An 18,712-nucleotide genomic window follows, 5' to 3' on the forward strand; every position below is an offset into this window, starting at 1 on the left:
GGCTTGAAAGCTAAAAACAGGATGCATGCAATGACTGCTCTCTGTTTTTTTTTTTTCCTTTTCCTATGGCATTATTGATATGGGACGACAAACCCAATGATCAACTTCCCAATCAGAACAAATATGAACATCTACATCGTTTTTTTTGTTACAAGAAATCCAAGCTGTGGCTGTCTTTCATACATCCTTGGTGACTGCTTGTATTTTCCAACTATGTGCCATGATTATTGTATATGGTTTTTATTCTGGAATTTGGGTAATATGTTGTTTGAAAGGGAACATGGAGTGAAGTATGTTGCTCCCATTGAGATTACAAAGTGTTCATGACTCATGTGCAGCAAACACCCTTTGCTGGAAAAGAGAAATGTCTGAGAATGAAAACCTGTTACATGGGCCATCCAACAATATACTAAACATCGTATTAGACTGTCAAAAAAGGACCGATTTTTCAGAAAATTTAATAGTAATGATCCCTTTAAATCATTTATCACATAAAAAATCATCTTTTTCTCTAACCATGAATAAAAAAATTCTCAAGACCAAAATCCCACCAGAATTTTGTATTAATACAAATCAATGTTGTATAAGCATCTTAAAGCATCAAAACTTTCAAAAGAATGGTCTGCATGATAAATTTCCTTGACAGATTGACGAATATGACTTTAAAGGCGACAGAAGCATATCCATGGATTTCATGATTGTTCCAGTCCTCAATCTTTCTTCGACTAATTGACTACAATAATAATAATAAAAAAAAACTAATTATTTCCTTCATAAAGTCCTTTTACTAATAAATTAGAGCACTTAACAGCTGCTTTGCCATATTTTATGGTGACATCCTTTAACGCATTTCTTTCAACATATATTTCAATGACCACAGCTATAGCTATTGTAAACAATTTTTCTTTTTCCGATTCCTAGTTGTTGACCGCACGAGCGGCAGAAATTAGAAACTTCAAACTTGTGGGGTCGGTCTGAATGAGACTTGCATTTTCTTGAGCTGTGATCAGGTTGCTACATGTTCCTGTTCGAAAAAGTTTAGACAAGCCTAAACACAGATTAAGGTTCAAGAGTAGAATAATCAGGAACTTAAACAAAACTAATTAAGGTTCAAGAGTTTTTCGGACATGTTGCCAGATAAGTGGGCTTTTCTCAAATTCTGTAGGGACCTTGTTTCTCAAACTTCCTACATGATACATGATAGCTGTGATATTCAAACTATGTTTGCAGCTCTAATATATATTCAAATGGTTTTGTTTCCATCCTGAAATTCATATTGGACTCTTCTGTGAATAATTATCTTGAAGTCGAATAGCTTTAAAGAAAATTTCTTAGGTTTTGAAGCTCGAAGATTAATCAGTCTTCAAGGAAAGACAGCTTCTAGAAGAGCATGGGTCCATGGCTCTGTGTCACATGCGGTGGTCACCGGTCAGTAGAGGCTCGGTGTGTTATAGGATTGCCGTGCTAGTGTTTCAAACAGTCAAGACAATTGGCCTTGTAGTTTAAGTTAGAGTACCTACAAGTAACTTTGCATTTGTAGATAGGCTAAACCCACTGTTTACATCATATGTTTTTACCGATTCATTAAAAAAAAAAAAACTGTTCTATTATCGATTCCGTTAATTAAGCATGTGTGTTTTTATTTTCAATTGATTGTTTCTTAGATTAAATAAAATAAAAAATAATTTAGGCTGTCTTCATGGTGGTTTATATCTTTTCATTTAAAGCGTTGTACTAAGCAATAAAAAATTTATTTTAATGGTTTTTACAATTTAATTTAAATTTTGTTGTCTAACATGTGTTGATGATATGCTGATGTCGGCATCATATATATATATATATATATATATATATGAATCTCAGTTGTGTGCATTGGAAACTTGTATGGAGTTCAAATCAGCAATATTGTGACTATCTTGATTGTCATATCACGGTAATGGATAAAAAATTACAAGGAAAGGAAGAGGAGTGGGGAGGATAGACTCAAGGAACTGCTACAACGTAAGCAACTGGTGACGAAAGTTGCCAGCAGGGTTTAAATAGTGACACGTGTCGGTCAAACTAACAAGCTGTCATGGCTTCTTTTTCACAACACCACAAGCTTGGACAGGGCCCCGGACAACGTGGTGAGTCGCCGTTACAAACTGTTGCTGATTTCACCTTTTTATTCAAAATGAAAATATAAAAAAATCAATTTTCTTGTTTATTATGCAAATAAAAAAACTAATAGTTTCAGCATTTTATGAAATGTCACTATGTACTGAAAATGAACTGAATTTATTTCACAACTAGCGGTTTTTTTATGAATTGAAAAATCTTTCTTGCTTGGATTTTTGGATTGTTTTTCGTGTTTTTTAATTTTTTTTTAAGGGTGGTTATTAAGTAGTTTTTGGTCTAAATGGATGGAAAAAAAAAATTTCTAGCTAAAAAATATAATCTTAATTTTTCAGTTACTATAACAATAATAAATTATAAATAAATAATTTTACTTTTATTAATAAGTGCAAATAACAAGTTATTTATATTTAAAAAAAAAAAACCCAAAACATTGAGGCATAGGTTATAAAGCCATGTGGGCTTGTTTTTTAAAAGCCCATGTATATTAGGTGATTCATGTGCTGTGATTTTTTTTTTATCCAATTTTTTTATTAGTATTTTTTAATTTTTAAAATTATATAATTAATTAAATAAAATATAATTTTTAAAAAATTATTAAATCTAATAAAAATTATAATATGGATCACATGTTCAACAATTAAGTTTTAAAGTTCTAATCGATTTAATATATTATTATCTTAATATTTTTATTTTAAATTGAGATATTATTTATATTATTTTTAGAATATTTAATTTATTTTGAATTAATTTTATAATATATTTTAGTATGATTTTTATAGTTTTGATTTAATTTGATTCGTGTTTTATATGATTGCCATAGTTATATAACAAGGTTTAATAAATTAAATCAGGAGATGTATAATTAATCTAATATATTATTTTATTATCTTAGTTATTATTATTTATTAATCCAAATCACATTATTACAGGTCCTTCGTATTGCTTTTAAACACAAATATTTGTTTGTTTGTCAGTGTTTTTTTATTTATTTATGTTTTGTGTACAAAAGATTTTTATACGATCAGCAGCTTTAACACGCAAAAGTAACCTAGTTATTCCTATAAATAAAAAATCTATTAATGATGCGGTGAGGTGCGTTACTTCCTTTTTCAATTGAACGGCGTGTCGAGCCCCAACGTTGAGTTTCTAAGATCCATGAGGTCATGGTTTATGCCCGGCCGTTACGTTCTTATTCACCGACTCAAAGGTGTCAGTCTCCGAATTGAGCGACTTTGGAACGCCGAGCGTCGGCATTTGACCTCTTTTAGAATGACTGGCTGGCTGGCAAAGTATGGAAGGGGGCTCAAATGATTCCTCCTTTCTTTAATTACTCTTGATTCAGTTCAAACATTAACCACTTCTTTATAATCATGATCTGGTCCTGTAATCATCAAAAAGAAAGAGAACCTCCTTTAATTTGTTTCCTTAACATGAACCAGCTGTTGAGGGGATGGCATGAATGGATAGTATTAGTCAAAGCACGTCAGCCTGCTCAAATCTTATCAAAAATTAATTTCCCGATGCGTTTATATGCTTGATGACATAATAAAATTATCTTACACATATATTATATAATATATCTATATGAGGTATTTTAAGTTTTTGCGTGATGCAAGTGTGGCGGAAATCTCTTTAATATATATACATGCTGTTCTTCTCCAGGTATATATCAACCTAGGTTAAAAAAGAGAGAGTTTATATCAATCTATTTACACATTCATTTTTTTAAAATAAAAATGGAGTGCACTCAACTTGATTTGGCCTATGGATTACACAACGAGCAGATTTGCTTAGGATCCGGGATTTGCTGGGAAAATTAATGAAATGGCCCCGATAATTAATCCCATCAGATAAGATTCATATTGTTGAGAGAGCCATCTTTAGCATAGCATTTAAGCTTTGGAGGTGAATTTGTCAAGTCCCATTTAGATATCAAATCCCAGCAATAAACTTAATTAATAAACAATGACTCGAATCAATATAGGCAGCTGGTGCGAGATCGATGGCATGAATTTTAAAGATGGCTATATATACAGGGTCAGACTTTCTTCTGTAATGTGATAAAAGAGCAGTAAACACACACACACACCCCTAACATTGCTCGCATGGATTTGTTATTACGTACTGGGTCTTAATTTCCAGTGAAGGTTTTGAGTTACAGTGAAGAAATAGAAAGAGGGAAAATTAACATGTTCTTGTAAAGATGCTCAAACTCTCGCCAACTTCACCAAAGCATAGCTTGTTCAGTAAAATACTCTACTTGATATTTTTAGCGCCCAACATTTCATGCATGATCTTTCTACCGAAGGAATAAATATTTAACCTTTTCGAAGGTTGTGCTATCGTGGCTACATATGTAGTTCATCTTTCTCCAATTCTTATGATCTACGGTATTGCATCATACATTAGGTACTTTTTTTTCCTTAAAGAGGTTGCCTATGTAGGTTTTACTTCCACAATTTCAGATAACTATAACTCTATAAAATTCCATTTATTTTCTTTAAATAAATCAGGTTGATAGAAGTAATTTACTTATTTTTTTGACCTAGAAAGTGGAGTAACTATAACTTAATGATAAATATAAACTGGATTTATAGGTGCCAAAAAATGGCAGCTCTCCATGAATTCATTCTCAAAAATAGCCAAAGGGATTAAAGTCTTGGTGCATATATGTTAATTGATGAAAATGTATGGTTTCCATTCTGAAGAATCTAGCCCACACTTTTCGATGATAACAGGTATAAATATCGTCAATTCGAAGTAATTACTAGATGAAATAGGCCGGATTTTACACTTGAATTATAGTTTCAAAAGTTGGTATAGACAAACCACCCTTGCGATGGAAATATATAACGGCTTAGATTTGTAATCTGACACCCACGGTCGATCTTTTTTCTAAAAAAGTATATATCTATGCAGTGCAAAGAATCATTGATCGTCACAAATACACATACACACACAAAATGAAGATCAGGGTGATTGATCATTTGTCAAATCAAAATTAATATCATTAATTCCTCTTCAGTACCAATTCAGCCATTAATATTTTAAGGTTTAATCAGAATTGTAAAGCACATCACGGCAACTTGTAAGAGAACCAAAAAAATTGATCACTCGTGTGTTTACCAAGTTAAGGTTCTGTGTAACTTAAGCAGATCAACCTTTCCATTCATAGGATAAAACAAACATATGGGGGAGTTCATGAATTGACAGGGAACGATATCAGGAATAGTTTCTTGACTTTTTTTCACAAGACTTGTAAATTGTAAAGGGCACTCCACTCGCTAACCCCAAGCCAGGCAGGAGTTATATTATCTATCAGATCCTTTATTATTTATTAAGGATATTTTCTAAGAATAAGAAATATTATGTAATTAAGTACTGTATTTTAAGAATGGAATTAATAAAGCCTGTGGGTATTGATGTCTTGCTATACTAAAAACCCAGTGGGTTAACTTATTTGGCTTATTATATAGAAAGGAAAGGGAAAGTGAGTCATTTTCAACCGAGACAGAGGGATGGTTGGCGTCTTTTGCCCTCTACGCAGCTTAAACCACGCAGCGGCAAATATATATAGACACAGACCCATTGACACGTTTCGCCCTGTGAAATCTACTATTCCTTTTCTTTTCTTTATATTTTCAAGCTAGCCAGATTCATTCATAAATAGCTAAAAACCAAAGTTAAGTGCTATACGAAGATTACGAAGATAGATATACATCACTTTTTTATTAACTGATCATCGGAGAGAAAGGAAAGAAAGATCAAACTTTTAGAAGAGGAGAGGGGAGAACAGAGATGATGATAAGTCTTGCTAGATAGACAAGAAGAGAAAAGCTTGAAAAGGAAACAAAAAAACAAAAACATAAAAAAAAGATATATATATATATATATACTATCGCGTGGCTTTAAAGGCTTCACAAGCGTTTTAAATCCCACCATTAAAAAAAAAAAAAAACCCAACAAACTCTAACCCCAAATACCCCGTAACCCAGCACCATCTACCAAACCCCAGACTACCTCCATACCCTTCTTCTCTCTTATATCTCATTCTTCAAATACAAACCCTAATTATGTGACAAACTATACTATATTTACTTTCTTTTGTTTTAAAGAAAAAGAAAAGAAATGAGTACCGCAACAACAAACCCTATAAATAGTGGTGCTGGTAGTGGAAGGAGGGGCGCCGCGCCGGAGGTGGCGGTGGCGGTGGTGGTGGTGGGCCATGCGGTGCTTGCAAATTCTTAAGGAGGAAGTGTGTGCCGGGATGTATATTTGCACCTTATTTTGACTCAGAGCAAGGTGCAGCACATTTTGCAGCGGTGCATAAGGTTTTTGGTGCAAGTAACGTGTCAAAGCTTTTATTACACATTCCCGTCCATAAAAGACTTGATGCTGTGGTCACAATTTGTTATGAGGCTCAAGCTCGCTTAAGAGATCCAGTCTATGGCTGTGTTGCTCACATCTTTGCTCTTCAACAACAGGTAAATTAAATCTCTTTTTAGTTACTATTTTATTTAATTTCATTGATCACAAAAAAAGTAGTAGCCATCTTTCTCAACTTGAAAACAGAGAGACAAAATTATTTCTGTTGTTTTCTTTTCTTTTGCTTCTTAGTTGAGGCTAATAAGCACACCACTTGTGCTATTTGCTTGACACTTTTAATGTTGCTTGACACTTTCTACCGTCTTTTGATTGCTTATGGTGGTATTAAGTCCGTTCTTGAAATTTGTTTTTTTGAAGCTTCCCTTTGTCAATGTGATTAGCTGTTTTACACTGTTAATCTTGCAGTTGACTTTTCTCTAGTTTTCTTCGATGAAATTAATTTCATGGGGTGGTTTATTTTGTCAATTTGTCAAACCATTCATGCAAGTTAGGTCAATTATCCTCTGCGAGGTAGCAATAGGAGAGGTGTCTAGCTCAGCTGTTCCAAGCCAGTGAGAAAGCAGATTCACTTGGCCCTCTTCTGGAGCTGCTCCTAGCGAGGGGAGGGCGAGCAAATATTGGGTTCTAAATTTTGTGTTTTTTCGTGCTGCGACACCACTGCTTTGGGGGATAATTTTGTGCTTTTAACTGAAATCAAGAACGCGTTTTTGATTAACAAATCAAAAGCCTGAGGCGGTTACTATAATGGTATAGGCTGGAGTTTGTGCCACTTTTCTGTGCAAATCGTGGATTTGCAGTTATTCTGGGGATGGTCGGTTTTCTTGTTTCTAGAAGTTAACCTTTTGGGGTCAGGGCAATTAGGAGTCCCCTTCTCCCACTGCACAAATCGTTGGATTTTCACAGCAGGGTCTTTTAGGGGTACTTTTGTCAAGTTATGGAGGATTTAGAGCAGTCGAAGCCCTAAAATATTATTTTCCTTCCATTAAATCACGAAACACTCTGTGATTGTTCTTCTCTGCATGTTCCATTAAATTACCACTTGATTAAACATCCTTTTTAATTTTTTTTTAAAATCTAGTTAAAATGAATGAGATATGAACCAATTGATGGCTATAATATTTTATTTTCCCAATTCCTTTCTGGATTTGATTATGCCGTGTATTTTACGAATAGGTGGGATTAATTGGGCAACATTGCCCAATTGTTTTTCTTTTCTTCTTGAAAAAAGTTGTTATTTTATGGCAATTTGATTTTTTATACCATGATAATTAAGCGAAACGTACAGTGGCGGTTTGAGTCTATACTATATAGGGTTTATGTGTGTGTGTGAATCTAAAATTTAGAAACAATTATTGGCTAGGTAACCAAGGACAACAGCCAGCCTCTCCTTCTCATATCTCAATGTCAATAATGCAGAAGAATGATCTGTGCTTAATCTCCATCTTCTGTTCCTTTTTCAAAACAAATCTTTATTTGCTCGCAACACCATGTTCTTGTGCACATAATTCAAGCACCCTTTTGGCGTAAACAAAGACGAGGAACCTCAAACTTGTGCCATGTTTATCTTTATAGGTCTTCAATTCGTTATTAATTAATTAATCAATTTAAGTAGTTCCATGTGTATTTCATAAAAATAAAAAATTAAATAGTTCCATGAATAACATCTTTACTCGAGTAACCTAAATTGTCTTGTTTTTGGATGTTTGTTTTAACTTGTCTTCATAAACTCTCGATAGAAAACACTCAATCTTGTGTTCAATTATATATGGACACTACAACGACGACGGTTAAACAATGTTATGATGAAAGTTTTGGACATTTGCTAATGACACAATTTTTCAATTCTAATTTATGTTAGCCAGTGATTAGTTATTGTCTCAAAATAAAAATAAAAATAAAAATACATGAAAATCATGAGTGCAAAGAAAACATATTTTCTTGTATTTTTTAGATTATAGAAATTATTATCAAGCTATCTTATAAATATGTTTATTTTATATTTATATTTGATTGTTTTATTTTTGTCGATCAAGTTATCTTATAAATATGTTTATTTTATATATATATTTGATTGTTTTATTTTTGTCGATCAGACATGTTTATATATTTTCTGTATATGTTACTTATCATAATTCACTAATCAAATATAATCTAATGAATAAAATTAATTTTTCCGAGATGTACTAAATTTTTTTACGGAGTAATAATAGTAAAGATTTAGTCGGCTAGCAAATTGATTGTCTTTGTTCTCTTTTGGCAAATTTATTTCTTACACAGGTAGTAAATTTACAAGCAGAACTCTCATACTTGCAAGCCCATCTAGCAGCATTGGAGGTTCCGTCGCCACCTCCTCCGCCCCCACCAACACTAGTGACCCCACCTCCACTCTCAATAGCAGACCTACCATCAGCCTCTTCAATTCCCGCCGCATACGATTTATCATCTCTTTTTGATCCAATGATGCAACCCTCATGGTCCAATATGCAGCAGCAGCGGCAAATGGATACCCGTCAGTTTGGAGACAGCGGTGGATCATCAGGAACTAGTGGTGGTGATCTCCAAGCACTGGCGCGCGAACTCCTTCATAGACGAGGATCTCCACCGCCCGGGTTCATGTCATGTAGTGACACATTAGCATCACCATCTATCTCTAAATGAGACTGATCGACCTTATATTAACAAAGTCCTTGTATTAATCAAATACCAATCAGGAAGCTGGATTTCCATGTTATTTCACTGGCCATGCATGATTTAGTAGTTTGATAATTGATCACCGTTTCTTTCTGTTCGTTTCTGTTCTTTGTTCATTCGTTTTACCATTGAAATTCTTCAGATTGAGACGTACGAGTTAAAAATTAAAATTCTCATTCTAATTGCAGCTCCCGGTAGTATACCAAGTTATCTGAAACTACAAACACACACACACATATATCAATTCAATGCCATATAGTTTTTCAATTTTTGGTATGTCGTTGATAGTGATTGAAAACAAACTTTTAATGCCTTCGATGCGGTCTGGGCACTCAATTTTGATAAAAAAAACCGCACGGTCTCTCCTCCTTTGATAAGGAAGTTTCAAGCTACTATATTATATGGTTGTACCTTGAGTAGGATACTTGATGGAAGGATGTATAATTTCATTCTCAATAATTTATTTTTGATGGCTCTGTATGTTTAAATGGAGTGGTAGGATGTTGGCAAGAATTTATCCTATGAAAGTATCGGTCATATTTTGTAAATGGCCTTCCTGTGTTTATAGGTTTTTTATCTTTAACTTAGCGTGGTATGGTATTTGTAATTTTCTTAAATCACAACATAGTCACTCCTCTCCAATCCGATGTCGGGTTCAAGATGGGTGATGGGAGAAACATCAGGTTCTAGACCAATCCTTGGTTAGGCTTCGCAACCCTTCTCCAGTTCATGTTTTCTAGGCTTTACAACCTCTCTTTGTAGCAATCATTAAGCATTGTAAAAGTTTATAACCCAACTGATAACTCAATCAATCTTTCTTGGAGAAGAACTTTTCGATACCAAGAGCTCTGCATGCGTGAAAGCTTGATAGAGAAATGGAACATGATTTAGTCTTCTCTGATGGTGAAGACAACAAGATATGGAAATCCCATAACTGCAATGTTTATATATTCTCCTCAGGGTGTCATTTTTTTTATGGTTTTAATGTTTTTGAAAATCATCACTCCCCTTTCTTGTTTTGAAAAGGGTTTGCACCTTTGAAAATAGATGTGTTAATGTGGCTTCTTTTAAATGACAATATTTGCACAAAAGATTTTCTAGTTGAGAGGAGAATCATCAATTATGAGGAAGCTCTTTGTCCTTTATATTGTAAGGAGATTGAGACTATAAATCATCTCTTCTATCTTTGTCCTACATCATGATTTCTTTGAGGTAGACTTTTTAATTGGTTTGGGTGTGTAGGATGTTTGCCAAAAAATCTAAATCATAACATTCAGGAATGGTCTAGTCTCGTAAAAAGAAAATTTCAGTGTTAGGCAATTACTCTTCTCTATAAAGGATTATATTGGTCAATTTAGATAGCGCGCAACCATATAATCTTTGATTCCAAAACTCCACACCAGAATGTGATTCTTGACCTCATGTTTTATTGGTTGGCTTTTTGGTTGAAGTTCTCTGTTAAAAATTTCAGCTATATAGGCTTTATCTTTATAGAAATTCTGAATATATCATGAACTGGACAGGTTAGTTGGGGCTATAAATTCCTCGTTTTTTTTTGTTGTTTTAATACCCCTTATAATTTTTCTTATCTTGTAGCCCTCATCTTTTTAATGGAGATGCCTTATTTATAATATTCTTGATTATTATTAAAAAAAATTATTTTTGGTTAATATGTCCATCTATTCTTGTGTTTTAAGATTATCCTCTCATATATCATTTTAAAAGATATTCACTTCCATATACTCATATGTGCCCTTCTGCTAATTTTTTAAATGAAAACGCCCCACTAACAACCAAGAAATAAATAAATACTTAAAAAGCCCAGAGAAAACTTAAAAAAAAACGATATCCATAAACTTCTTCATAGAAATATTTTTACCATAAGAAAATAAGTTTTGCAGGATCCGAGATTGTTTTTCAAAATTTTAAGATTTTTATGAGTTATTTCAATTTTTTCAGGATGTTCCACGTTTTATGTTTCTATGTTTTTCAATTTTATTTTTTTCGGTGCTGCTTATTGGTTTTTCCATTTTGTGTGGTACTCGCGATGCATAGAAGTTTAATCAACTTTCAGAGGAGCTGGTTTTTTGAGCTCTGGGTGATTTTGTCGGTTGCGTCTTAGAGCTATGGACGTTGGGTCTCTAGTATTATTTCTCCTGCTCTAGTGATTTTGCTTCCTATACTCGTAAAGATTTGCTAAGGTGGGTCTTCGATATACTATACTGTTATTAGAAATAAAAACTATTTTAATATATACTTTAAAAAATACCATGCATTTCATTAACAAACACATTTTAACATCTTTTATGGTTTATTTATTAATTATATATGGCTTATAAAAAAGTATATGTATTCTGCAAGTTATTTTTTCTTAAATTTGATGGTTTGGTAAAGAAGTCTTATTTAAAAATAAATAAAATACATATATGAGAGAAAATATGAATATAGAAAGATATATAAGAACAAAAAATACCTGGAAAAAAAAAACATGGAATGCATAAGGATGTGTACATAAATGAGAGATTTTAGGAAAACATTCTGATGCAAGTATGCATAAGCAACTTTAACTTTATGAGGGTGTTAAATTACGCAATTTGGAATCGGTTTCCACGCCCAACAACGGTGCGAGAGGACAGGAAGCCTTCTTATTACGACATCCACTTAGGGCCACAAAAAGGCATTAAGATGGTGCTAGAAGGATTATCTATGGGAGATCCAAGCACCCAATAAATTTCCCCATTGGACAAGGAAAAGAGAGAGAAGAAAAGGCGTTGGGTACATTTTCAGTTGCACGGTGGTGTATATGTTCTGCATCTCGGCGATGATAATGACGACCATAAGATGCATTTTCTATGACTATATAGTCTCACTGGAAGAATTCCCAGAGGCCTTTCATGGGTTCGGGACATTACCTCGACACCAAAAAACTGGAAATGATGCAGAGGCCTAGGCTTGAACCAGCACAAGTGGAGAGCATCAATGGCAAGATTGCCGAACATAGTTCCATTTCCATTTCTTGGAGGTAAGGATTATAGGTTCAAATTGAAGGCACTTCGACTATAAAATTGTTTACCGTGGAAAACAAGTTGCTTTGTCACTTGTCCGAAATCCTCTCCGCGGGTGGCAATCAACAAGACATTTTGCGATTTTTATTTAAATAGTTTAATTTTTACTTGTATTTTGGAGATTAGACTACAGTATATTTAATTATCTCTATTATATATTCCTAAGTTATATATATTAATGACGTACATAAGAGATAGAGATGGTAATTATACCCAACTCTATAGTCTAAATACTCAATTTATTCGGATGTGGATGCCGGGAGTGTACCCTTCGACCCCATGGAGGTTGGCCTCGGAAGTTAGAAGGGCTCCGTCTCCATGGAGACGGATGTGGAAGATCCTCCACCTCAACAGACCTCCATTGCATCTCTAAGAAGAGATGGATTCCTTAAATGAGGAAGCTTTAATAGCTAACAAGTGAGCCACTCTGTTTGCTTGTCCTGATGACATGAATAAAAGAGATGTCTGCAAAGGAAAATTTCCAGCCAAAAATGTCATCAACGGGAAGGCCTACATGGTAGAAGGACTCTTTCCACTTTGAGATAGACCTTGTTATAATTTGCGAATGACATTCCACCTCGATGAAAGTAAAGCCAGTAAATATCCCGAGCTAATTGTAATTCAAAAGAAGTGCCTGAGCTTCTGCATCTACGACTCCTTTGTGACCCTTCACTCCAGAGTCATCTTTCCTTCGTATAGACGTCGAGGAGGACGCGTTCGGAACAGAAAAGAGATCACAAGCGGACTACCCAGCTGAACCCAAATCAGTCTCACACCTAAGGCCTAGCCCAACCATGAGACGATTGCTATCCTGAAGATTTATTGAGCGGCCAGGCCCAGAAATCACAGCCGAGAGTCCTTAAAATCTAAACTACAAATATCTTAGCTTAACATCTTGCCTGGGGAAAAATGAAGTTACATTTAAGAACAAAAAAATTGCAGAATCACCAAATATCATTTTGACTCAGTAGGTTTGAACAATGGTGAAAAGTCATCTTTAACCTCAATCTGTGTTGATATTACATTTCAAATGAAACTAGGGGTAGTTGCGGATTGTTGACCGGTTAGGAAGAAAAGAACTACGGAACATTGTGGTGTCTCTATTTTTTTATATAAAAAAATATCTTTTATGGTTTTTTTATTTAATTTTAAATTAATATTCATAATTATTTAAATTTATTTTTATAAACCTATTTCAATTTATAATAAATATCATTTTACTTATTGGTGGTTAATTTTACAAATGTTTATTTTAATTATTATATTATTAAATAAAAAAATATTAAAAAAAATGTTAAAAACTTAGATTATGAATTTGATGAATTAAAATACAAAACTCAAATCAAGATTAATATGTTATGTATATTAAAAAGATATCATTTTAAATATTATTTTAAAATTAAAATATATTTTTCATCAGTTATTTAAATTATTTTTGAACTTATTAAATTAATTAAATCATGTTAATATAATTTTTATAAGGGTTAATTTTAAATTAAGGCTTGATAAGGATTTATATTAATAAAAATTTTATGAGGATTAATTTTAAATTAAGGCTTGATAAGGATTAAGATAAAGATTAACCTGTTAAATCACTTTTAATAAATATAGTTTATTATTGTAGCTTTAATAATTTATTTTAGACTAAAAAAAACTTGGCTGAATCCATACCTTAAAATGAGAAACCTCCATATCTTACCACCATCACTTTAACTTCCTCGCAATCATGAGCATATATACAGTATACCTAAAAATGAGAAAACTCCATATCTTACCACCATCACTTCCTCGCAATCATGAGCATATATACAGGAAAGCAAAAATTTTCTATGGATGCAGCAAGATTTGGAGACAGATCAGAACTTTGAGAATTTCGCAATCGACTTACCCCGCAGCATATTCTCTCAAGACAAGCTCCACCTCTTTCACGACCCCGAGTCTTCCAAACCACTCAGCTAGTACTTCAGATGCTTCTTTGCCAATGGTGAGTTTGTCTCTCTCCAAACCTATTAGAAAGTCCAATGCCTGGATGAGCTTGTTCTCCTTTTCATATGCAGCCAACACCAGAGCTACACATCTATCACTAGGTTCAATGCCAGCCCTCCACATATTCTCGAATGTCGCGTGTGCATTTTGACTTTGACCTGCCATTCCATAAGCATTCAAGAGGACTGCACACGTTCTATCATCAGGAGGAATACCTGCAAGCTGAATTGCATCGAACACTCTTTGAGCTCCATCAGCATCACCAATAATGGAGTACGCTCTTAACAGTGCCTTGTAAACTTCACTTCCGGCACGGATTTCTTGAGCGTCCATTTCTCTAAGTATCATCTCCCCCTTTTCAGGCATTCCAGCTCTGATATAGGCCATGATCATCGAGCCATATGATCTCCTATCTAATGGTTGACCAAGAAGCTTTAGCTCTTCAAAAGTTTCTTCAGCGAGAGTAAGATTGCCAGCATTGCTGTACATGTGAATCATAGCAGTTAACGTTACCTGATCACTTACAAACCCTCTCTCCTCCATGGCTAAGCGAGTTCTTTCAGCTTCTTCAAGCTGGTTGTTCATCCCATAAAAATGAATTATTTTGGTATAGTCACGAACATTAGCCTCAAAAGATTCTTCTAGAAGGGCAATTTCTGCCACCTAATAAAGATGCAAAAGACCATGAGCTTATATCAAATTGCGAGTTTAGAAACTCCGCCTGCACGCAAAATAAGAACACTAGCATTCAAAAACAGAAAAGGTTTTGTACCTTGAATAAACTCGAACCATGTTAAGCACGAGAATGTTTTAATGCACAAATTATTTATACATCTCATTAAAAGAACATGTGCTTATCTTCCTGGATGTTGCTAAGAAAGCCATGGCATGTAACATGTTGTCAAGTAAATTCATCTCACTTCCTCAAACCTCTCTGAAACTTAGTCCATAAGTTTTTGTGGCTTTTCTGTAAAGGTAAGGGCTATTTACTGTGATGTCTTGGAAGGAGGAAAAGCTAAATGCCCTTAGTCAACAACTTCTTTTTAAAATGTCTTTATTTGCTGGTTGCTAGAACTACTTGCTGATAATTTCCTCATCACTGCCGAAGAGGATGGGAAGATTTTTTGTTATTTCAGTTGAATTTTTTTCAATATTGAACAGGATGTGAAGTGGTCTTATACATACCAGATAGGGAGGATGAAGCGGTCACCAGCAGAACTAAAAAAATAACCAAATGCTGAGTTTATTTACAACTATTGAAATATCTCTCAAAGTGAATATGAGCATGAATTTATATACCCTCAGGATTTGAACAAATATAACATCAGGAACTATGAGAATGATCGATACAACTCATGAAAGCTGCAGGATTGAATGATAGTAACAGAAAAAAATGAACTTCAAGAAAAATGAAGGCACATGAATAGGAAAGGATTAAACATCAGAAACCGTGACGGGACAAGCAAAAAGGAAGAGAAGTAAAAAAGTGGACATTAACGTGTCCTCTCCACCGTTTTCTTTTGATTAAACAACCCCGGCGATCGAACCTATCAGCAATAAGAGAACTTATATTCATATGTGGCGCATTAAGCAAGAAGCCAGGTGCCCTCGCTTGCATATTTCACAGCTGTTGATGAATGGGGCATTTATTTAACTTCATTGATAAATTTATGACAATATAAGACTGATATGTTTACCTTAAAAAAAAAAACACGTAACAGCACTCCTCCTCCATTTAAGCAATCCAAAAATCTAGCCATAAAATAAGAATCAAAGGTGTCTTGCGGACTGTGCTACATTCAATATATAAATGCTCCAGGTATTCATGTTTGCTTGTGCGTGGACGAACCACAGAAAAACAAACATAACAAACAAGCCAGCTCATTAAGTATTTACATAAAGTCCATCGTAGAATACTCAACTTTGCCAGACAACAAGCATTAACCTTAAAAATAACATTCATCATTCATGTTTCAAACTTCATTCCAAATTCTCCCTATACATCTTCCAATCAAACTTAAATAGTAATAATCAATGGACAAAGCAAGATTTAAGCAAGTGATAATCAATGAAGGCATTCAATTAGAGTGGAAAAAAGAGAATACCTCAAGATAAAGTGGATGTGCCATCTTGTTCAATTCCTTGAGAATAGAAAGCCAATCTTTTCTCCTTGGCTTCATAATCTTAACCCAAGCACTCAATAAATCAGGCAAACTACCTTTCTTGTCATTGAAACAAATTATCTGCCTCATGAGCGCTTTACATCTTTTGGTCATCTTAAATGGCAGTTGAGATATGGCCTGTTTTTGTTCTTCTGGTATATTAGGACCTATCTCAACCCACCTAAACTTAGGTTTCTCTTTTCCTATTTCTCCTTCCACTTTCTCTTCTACATTGATAGCAGCTAATACAGGCTGAATTTGGGACTTCCAAGAAGTTAAAGTCACAGGTTGTTGACATAATGAGTTGCCCAGAAAGTGAAGGTTACTGGTTTTTTTGGGTTCGGAGTATAGCGGGCAAGTTGGAGATGAAAACGGGAGAATGTTAATAACATAAGTGGCCATAGCCAAGTTCGGGCATAAAAAAAAAGACCCGATTGATCTTTTTGAGAGAAAAAAATTAGACGGGGTCTGTTGAATTGTGATTATGAGCAGATCTATGAAGAAATTCAGGCAGGCAGAAAAACTTCTTTGGATTTTCTAATTCCCCAGCCAGAGCCACAGCCAGCAGAAGGCAGAGGATGCCATTTCTTGAACTGTTGCCACTGAAAGTTTCTTTAAAAGTGAATTATCAAGCCCATTCTAGCTGTTCAAATTTGGGAAGCCTGCTTGCTGGGATGTTGGGCCTTTTCCCAGATCACGCCCATTCTCTCCGAGACCTTACCCGCTTTTTAATTATATGATCTTTTGCTTCTGTATACTCGTTATTTTTCTTTTTTATGCTAGGATTTTGGAAGATAGGTCGGATAATTTAAACTGTTTATTGCATTAACAGCAAACACATATCCAGAAGTATCATAAATTCGTGTTAATTATGAAATTTACATCTAAATTTGAATGAGAATTTATTTTAATTTTTTTTAAAAAAACTGCTACAATTATAATGTTTTATATGTCTATCTTTACTTTTAAAGGGCTCTCCAGAGGAATGATGAAGGACGGCGTTAGGAGTTTCCCTTTCTTCCTTTTCCAGTTTTTGGTCCGGGGATAGTGTTGTCCGACGCGTGACGATGAATTCTCGTGGAGGACAACGGCTCGTGATGCAGGCATTATCAGCGCCATTGGAACAGATAAGCCATCAAATTTTGGTAATTGCCTCGTTCCATTGCATTTGTTGATTCTTGTTGAGGCATGGCCAGGAAACAATCGGTGATCATGGAGGAGTTTTAAAAATAATCGCAATATTAAAAAAAAAGAAGAAGTTAAATAAATATAATAATTAAAACATGAACAAAAAAAAATTAAAAATACATAAAAAATCAAAAATCAAAATCAAAAAATAAATAAATCAGGCTCGACATCCAATCCATCAAGCAATGATTTGCACAAGAGCTTTTAAATAATTTTTTTAAGTTAATAGAACGAATTATATGTTATCTTCTCCAATCATTTAAAAAAAATATTGTTTGAGAATTTTTATATTCTAGTTATTTATTGTGATGGCTAGAAAAATAGATCTCAAATTCTTTTATAAATAAATTTATTTTCAATTTATGTTTTACCAAAAACAAAAACCTTATTAAGCTAATTAATAGCAATAAAAAAACAAAAAAAGCAGACATAAAATCTAAAATTAACTTGAAATTCAAAATCTTATTCGGCATGTATCTATTTTCTAGACATTTTCAATGTTAAAAGTACCTAGTCTCAACCCTCTATTATATATAATTATTTAATGTACAAATTAATTGTTTTGATGATTGCAATCATTGCAACAATTACTTTTTTTTATTAGAATTTGACTCTTCTTTCTCTCTATTCTCACAAAAAAAAAATTTAATATTAAAATTAATTTTTTTTTATAAAAACAAAAAAATTAATTATATGATAGTTAAAAGCTGTAAAGAACTAAAATGATCATCTATAATAAATTTTAAATTTAATATTTTTTTTAGTTGAGTATATTGTTTTTTAATTCAACTCTTTTGTATAAAAAACTCTTCCATGAATGTATAATCAAATATTAATTTGAACTAAAAAAATTAAATTATATAAAATAAAAATTAAAAAATCAACATAAATTTTTTTGAACCCGCAATATTATGCGAGGAGGTAAGTAATAATACTAAAAATTAATGTCTTTTGTTATATTGTATAATAATAATAATAATAATAATGTTTTCAATATATATAGCTTGAACTACGAGATCTTGATCAAGCTCAAATGTCGAGAACCAGAAGGAAAACACGTCGTAACAGCTGTATATATTGCCCGGGGGGCGGGCTTATTAAGGCCCGTAGGTTGGC

The 18,712-nt window shown here is 33.6% G+C and overlaps 2 protein-coding genes across 3 annotated transcripts; one reads left to right on the forward strand and one right to left on the reverse strand.

The window, feature by feature from the left end:
• The first annotated feature begins 6,048 nt into the window (after positions 1-6,048).
• Positions 6,049-9,296, forward strand: LBD18 (LOB domain-containing protein 18). The gene is given in 3 exon segments (XM_011036195.1): positions 6,049-6,304; positions 6,307-6,602; positions 8,782-9,296. Coding segments are annotated over 3 exon segments (735 nt in total). The 5' UTR covers positions 6,049-6,246; the 3' UTR covers positions 9,163-9,296.
• A 4,592-nt stretch (positions 9,297-13,888) lies between these two features.
• LOC105132598 (Tetratricopeptide repeat (TPR)-like superfamily protein) lies at positions 13,889-17,006 on the reverse strand. 2 transcript variants are annotated; one of them, XM_011036177.1, is made up of 3 exons: positions 16,352-17,006; positions 14,067-14,909; positions 13,889-13,996 (listed from the first exon to the last, which is right to left on the reverse strand). In XM_011036177.1, the coding sequence occupies exons 1-2, from the start codon at positions 16,808-16,810 to the stop codon at positions 14,145-14,147; spliced, it is 1,224 nt and encodes a 407-aa protein (XP_011034479.1). In that variant the 5' UTR covers positions 16,811-17,006; the 3' UTR covers positions 13,889-13,996; positions 14,067-14,144. The 2 variants fall into 2 exon arrangements, with proteins under 2 accessions (XP_011034479.1, XP_011034485.1); XM_011036183.1 differs by having other exon boundaries at positions 13,920-13,977; positions 14,048-14,909.
• Between the last annotated feature and the right edge of the window lie 1,706 nt (positions 17,007-18,712).

The sequence above is a fragment of the Populus euphratica genome, unplaced genomic scaffold, assembly GCF_000495115.2.
Source record: "Populus euphratica unplaced genomic scaffold, PopEup_1.0 scaffold2.1, whole genome shotgun sequence".
In the NCBI taxonomy this organism is placed as follows: Eukaryota; Viridiplantae; Streptophyta; class Magnoliopsida; order Malpighiales; family Salicaceae; genus Populus; species Populus euphratica.